The 6,264-nt window shown below is 57.3% G+C and overlaps 1 protein-coding gene across 3 annotated transcripts in view; it reads left to right on the top strand.

The window, feature by feature from the left end:
* The first annotated feature begins 1,123 nt into the window (after positions 1-1,123).
* Positions 1,124-6,264, top strand: part of ZDHHC14 (zinc finger DHHC-type palmitoyltransferase 14) — a 219,628-nt gene continuing 214,487 nt past the window's right edge. For all 3 annotated transcript variants that reach the window (XM_054697935.1, XM_054697933.1, XM_054697936.1), the window contains exon 1: positions 1,124-1,369. In XM_054697935.1, the coding sequence (XP_054553910.1) occupies positions 1,125-1,369 (245 nt within the window). In that variant the 5' untranslated portion in view covers position 1,124. The remainder of the gene's footprint in view (positions 1,370-6,264) is intronic.

The raw sequence follows: 6,264 nt of genomic DNA, 5'->3' as shown, positions 1-6,264 counted from the left end.
TGCCGCCTCCCCGCAGCCCCGTTCCTGGGCACCCGCCGAGCCCCGGCGCCGCGCCCCGCGCGGGGAGGACGAGGAAGCGCCGGAGCGGGCGGGGAGGCGGCTCTCGGGGCCCGGGGCCGTGGGGGTGGCGCGTCCCGCGGGGCAGCTGCCGCTGGGCGCGGCCCGGGGAGAAGCCGGCGGCCGCCCGGAGCCCGCGGGGAGGCGCCGGGAGAGACGCGCCGCGCTCCGCCGGCGGGAGGGAGGAGCCGGGGGCGGAGCCGGCCGGCGAGCGCGGGCCGCCGCCCACCGGGCCGGGAGGAGGCGGACCCGCTCCGAGCGCCGCGCGCGCGCCGGGCTGAGCCTCGCAAACAAGTGTCTGTGGCGCTCGCCCCGCGGCCCCGGACACGCTCCGCCGCCCCCGGCGCCCCTGCTCGCGCCGGCCCGGCTCCGAGGGGAGAGGAGCGCGCCGGGCGCCCCCGGCCGCCGCGACCCTCGCCGCCCCCGCCGGCCCGCGCGGGGGCCGCCGACCCGGCTCCGCGGCCGGGCGCCGGCGCGGGGTGGCCGCCGAGCACCGCCGGGCTGTCGCCGAGCCCGCGCCCGACAGCACAGCGTGCCGGGGTCCCCACCCCGGGGAGGGGCTGCCCGCGGCCGCGAGCTGCCTCCCGCTGCCTCCGCTCTCTCCGGGGACGATCCGCCGCCGGCGAGCAGGATTAGAATAAACCCGGCCGCGGCGCCCAGGTGGCCCTCGGGCAGCCCGCGCCGCCGCCCCGGGTCCCCTCGGGGCGCTGCGCGCGGGGGGCGGCGGGCCGGGCGCGGCGAGGGGGCGGGCGCGCGGCCGGCGGGGCACGGATCGGGCGGCCCCCCGCGCCCCGAGGGGCCCCGGAGCCCCGGCCCGCGGGCTGGACGCGACCGAGGACCGCCGCGGCGGGCGGCGGGCGAGCCCCGTCCCTCCGGGAGGGGGGCCCGGCTCTGACAGCTGCGCGCCCCCAGGGGTTAACCTGGGCGTCCTCAGCAAAGTTGTCGCCGAGCCGGGAGCCCGCGCAGGGGCCGCGGCGCCGCGGCCCGGGGGGCGGTCGTGGCTCGGCGGGGCCCGCGCGGCCGGGGGGCTCCTGGGGGCGTGCGCCCCCCGCCGGCTGCCCGCGTGGATGCCCCCCGGCGGCGGCGGGCCCATGAAAGACCGCGAGTACAGTCAGATCAGCACCCACAGCTCCTCCCCCATGGAGTCGCCCCACAAGAAGAAGAGGATCGCGGCCCGGAGAAAATGGGAGGTTTTCCCGGGAAGAAACAAGTTCTTCTGCAACGGGCGCATCATGATGGCTCGGCAGACGGGCGTCTTCTGCCTGACCCTCGTCCTCATCCTGGTCACGAGCGGACTCTTCTTCGCCTTCGAGTAAGTGGCGGCGAAAGCGCCCGCGACGCCCGGCTCCCCGCGCCCCCCCGCCCCGACCCCGGCCCCCCGCCCCCGGCTCGCTGCTTTCGTTTTCCAGAAGCCTTATCCTTATCTACTGTACATTGTTATGTAACGCCAGCCCGGGGCCCTGCTTTCTTGGAAAGATCGGTTGCTTTTCGGCCCCTGGAGAGAAGGCAGTTCTGGGTCAGGCTCTGGGCGGAGGGGGCCGGGGACCCTCGAAGGGTCACCTGGCAGGTGGCGTTCTTGGTGCGGTGTCTGCTGCCTTCGGGGACCAGCCGACCACCCCAGAGGTGGCCGCGGGAAGGGGCGAGAGGGCAGATTCCTTCAGTCACAGATGAATAGAATCGACTTCTTTTCTGCCTGACCAGCTGGAGGGGATCCGGTTAAGCTCATACCTGCCTGAATAATGAGGAATCTTGTTTTTTTTAGGTTTCAAATTCTAGGCGCCCCCACCCCCCTCCACCCCCAACATGTGGCCCGGAAGGCGCATTTCATTTTACATCCTTCTTAGATGGACAGTCTTGCTCAACAGTTTTTGATTTATCACGAGGTTTCTAAGCTGGTCACTTTTTAAAAAGTTTCAGGCAAAAAATCCCCTAAACAGACACTCTGGTCTCCCCTCCCAGCATGCAGGAACAGGTGAAAGGAGACTTCAGGCCATTCGGGAAGACCAGGCTGTATTGCCTGGAACTTGCGATTCCAGAAACAATACTTTGGGACTTTAGGGCTTCTAGCTGGGAAAATGTGCCTGAGCAGCCTCGCCATTTTCAGGAAAACCGAATCGGCCAGTAGCAGCCCTCCGCCTGCCAACTAATGGACTGTTTTCTTCTTATTAATAGTATTAGATAAAGCAGTTTAATCACATTCCAGAATCAATTCTGGTCACTCTTGCTGGGTCCAACATTTGTAGTGCAGCTGCTTATGTAATTCCTGGTATCTCCTCCTCAAGGAAAGTTGTAGCTACTTTCTCCCCCTAGAATGAAAAGGCAATATATTTATAGGGAGCACCTCTTTGCTCTTCCCATATCCTGGTGGACACGGGACTCGGGCGCCATACCTTTCAGTCTCCATCTGTTTCAGATGTGTTGCTTCATTAAAACCTTTTGTGTGTATTTACTTTTGTCTCTGATAAGCATTAAGAGGCTCTGATTTGGCATTTGGCTTTGCCCTTCCAATTGCTGTCTCCATCGGAAATGTAATACTTTCACTTAAAGCCTCTGACTCTGAGGGAGACACTGGTGACTGAGCGTGGTGCTATGACGGAGGATTTTAATAGGACTGAGCTAGAGAAGGGGACAGGAGGGGGGTGGAGGTGAGGTACCCCCTCCCTAGTCTTGCTCACACACAACCCACTACGCTGTCAGTTCTGGTTGTGTACACTTTCCCTCCAGATCTGCCAGTAAAATTTCCAGGCCTTCCCAAGTTTTACTTTGGTGTTTCCTTGGGGCCAGTTGGTGGAGTCTGGCTGGGGACCTGGGGACAGGACAGGAGGAGAGTTTTTAGAATGGCAGGAGCAGTGCTCCCTTGCTCTGCCAGTGCGCGCCTCGTCCCCGTCCCATGCCTGCCCCTTGTCCTTCCAAACCTGGGGGCTGGAGGAAGGGGCCAGAGGGGCCAGGCCAGTTTGCATTCTGAGTCATAATATATTCAGTGACAGCACCATCTGGCTGAACAGAAGTGACATCCCTCAAATGGTGCCATTATCGCAGGTGGTCCTCTGGAGAGAGTTCCACCTTGTTCGTAATGTTAAGAAAGTTTTGAAGAGACCTTGTTGAGAGTTTTGCTCCTTTTAGCAATTTTAAGAATGGAGAAGGTGGGTTAATCTTGTCTTCATGCAGAGCTTCAGTTGCAAGTGTCCCTCCTGCGGGATGGTGAATATTTCATTTTCTGGAAGCACCCAGCCCCCTCTGGTCTGGTTAGGACACCCCCGCCCCTGCGTTATTACTGGGCATCACTTATTTTCTGTGTTCTTTGCTTGTAATCAGACCATCTAACTTCATTTTCACTTCTTGTTCTTGGTGTTTCTTCCAGGGGTTCCCCAAGGCCCTCACTAGTAGGTTGTGGGGGTCTTTTCCTATGTCAGCGTGGTGTTAACTGACGACAGCAGGAGTGGGTGTGTGTGCTGGGATTTTATTAGCTTCTATCCGCAGCTTTGCTTTTAGATCTGCTGTGTGTGTGTGTGTGTGTGTGTGATTTCTATGAGTATTGCTTCATTTAAACAATTGGAAATTTCAAAAAAACAGGTCTATAAGCCTCAATTGAAAAGAAATCAGTCTGTTCAAACTATAGAATAGTATGGTTTGGCTAAGAATATTTGTCACTGTATTACTTTTAAGCTCTTTATCATCGCTAATGACTGAGTGGAATGAAATAACTTTGATTAAATCAATTTGATAGAAACTCAGAGTCAATTAGTCACACATAGAGGAAATGAAATTCCAACAGGCTGAGGGAGGAGGGGAAGAGGAAATGCTAGTTTTGTCAGCTCACTGTCTGCCTTCCTTCTGTCCTTCCTGGAGTTACTTATTGAGCACATCCCATGTGGTAGCCTATCTGGATTATCTTCACGTTTAGAGAGCTCTCTTATTGGTAGAATTTAGAGAGCTCTCTTATTGGTAGAATTGGTCCTTAAACAAAACAATCCACAGTTTCCCAGTGCAGTTGCAAAAAGGTAACTGCACACTTTGAAAAGAAAACAAGTAACTTCTAGATTTAACTTTAGACCCCTTTGCTACATTCTCCTGCCCTCCCTGTCACCCCCTGCCTGTAGCAGATGGACGGAGAAGCAGGTCCCAGAGACAGGGACTTGGTAGAATGCAGCAGGAGGTGTCCATCCTGCCTTCAACCCTGGGAGAAAGGCGGGCTGAAGCTCTTACTCCCACACTGAGGAGGAAGTGATGGAGGCTTGGAAGGCCCAAGTGATCACCTAAGATCACACACAGATTAGGGGCAGTGTGTCTGCCTGCAGGCCATCATGCTACCCCCTCCAGACCTAGACGAGTGGGCAAAGGCCTGGATTTGGGACCACCTTTATCCAGATCTCCAAATACTTACCAGAAGTCCAATCCTGGCAAATTACTGGGCTTTTCTAAGCCTGTCCCCTGTTCTGTAAAATAGGGTTCATCAGGCATATCTTTAAATATTGTGAAGATTCAATGAAAAAGTACTGAGTGCAGAGTCTGATCCATAGCATGTGCTCAATAAACACTCCAGGTTATTAGAGCAATCTCGAGATGCAGCCTCCTGCCCTACTGGGATTTGCAATTTGGTCTTTCTTCACAGCAGTTCTGGTCTCACAGCTCCCCCTCTCCCCCCTTGGAATCCCCTAAATGCTGAGCATGTTAAAGGTGCTTCTTGGTATGTGGACAAGGAGACTTTTGGGGAGCACCTCAGGATGGAGCCTGGTGGCCAAGGGAACCGAGCAGGGAGGGGAGAGGAACTGGAGGTCAAGTTCAGTGGCCAGTGCATAATGAGTGTCTCAGTCATGCCTGTTTGCTGAAGCTCCCACTAAGTCCCAAAGGGTGAGGCCTGGACAACCTCCAGGTTCATGGACACTGACTATTTGGGGAGGATAGCACACCTACAGAGGGCCTGGGGCCCAGAACATTCCCCACACCTCACCCAGGCATCTCGTCGGTCTGGCTGTGAATCGTCCTTTAGGTCCTTTGTAATGAACCGGTGATGTAGGAGTGGGTGGGTCTCATGAAGTCTGTGTGCCCTTCTAGAAAAATTAATGGAACTCTGTTCTGTAGCATGTCGGTCAGAGCACAGGTGGCTCCTGAGGTGGTGGCGGCTGTCAAGGGCTGTCATTGGAGCCCCAGCCTTACCCCATAAACCTGATGCCACCACTGGGGGAGCTGGTGTCAGGTCAAGTTGAGTTCTCAGGACCACCTGCTGGTGTGTGAGAATTGCTTGTTCTGCGGGGAGGTCTGTGCACAGGGCCCTAGGAAGCCGGTCTGAGGACACCAAACAGGTACCACCCAAGGACCCTGGTGGCCTTTTCGGAGACCTTTGAAGGAGGGAGTGAGGACATGGGCTCTGACACAGTGAGAGCTATTAGGGCTGAAAAACAAGGCACCGTGTGGTCTGCCCCCGAAGATCTCTGCCTGAGTCTGAGTTAGGGCTTCACTCATGTCCTTTCAGAATGGGGGGGCGTGCAGGAGTGTCTGGGGCCACTCTTATGCAGGCCCTGAGCGACAGCACAGAGCAAGCCGACAAGAAGCGGGACGAGATTCCATTTCCACTTGGGAGCCACCTTCCCAGAGCCATGAACATGGTACAGGAAGCTGCCCGGGCACCCGAGGCACCTCCAGCCTCTCTGTTGGCACTCAGTGTCTGGAGTGCTGGTGGCAGTGAGTGCGGCAGAGGAGTGGGGCGCAAGGTGGGGATAGTGCTGTGGGGACCAGCGTCCTCCTGCAGCCACTGCTGTGGTCTCCTCTTCACATCCCACGTCGGTGCAAAGACCGACCTGACCGAGCGCGACCACCCTGCCGGCTCCACACCTAGAACCTGCTTTAGGTTAGAGCTGAAAATTTGAAAATAAAGCCTGGTCCTGGAAGCTTGGCATTCCATAGTCTCTTGGTCCTGGGGCAGGAAAAGGGAGCTGTAACAGAGGCTCCCGTTTTTTGGAGCATCCTGGACTTGACCAGCGCCCACATCTCTGCAGCTGCTCTGTAGTGTGCAGCTGCATCTGCGCTGAAACACTTGAGAGTGTCCCGACATTCTTATTTTTCTCATCACTCTAAGACTGTTGATGAATTTTAAATGTCATGTTTTCTTCTCTCTTTCACCTCTCCTTCCCTCCTTCCCTTAGTTTCACCTCTTCCTCTTGACTTTCTTTGGTGAATGGTTGGTAGTCAGTGGAACTGGGGATGTGT

The sequence above is a fragment of the Talpa occidentalis genome, unplaced genomic scaffold (assembly GCF_014898055.3).
Source record: "Talpa occidentalis isolate TD23 unplaced genomic scaffold, MPIMG_talOcc4v2.1 talOcc4.2, whole genome shotgun sequence".
Classification (NCBI taxonomy): Eukaryota; Metazoa; Chordata; class Mammalia; order Eulipotyphla; family Talpidae; genus Talpa; species Talpa occidentalis.
The sequence above is the reverse complement of the archived record's forward strand: the minus strand, read 5'-3'. Positions and strand labels throughout refer to the sequence as shown.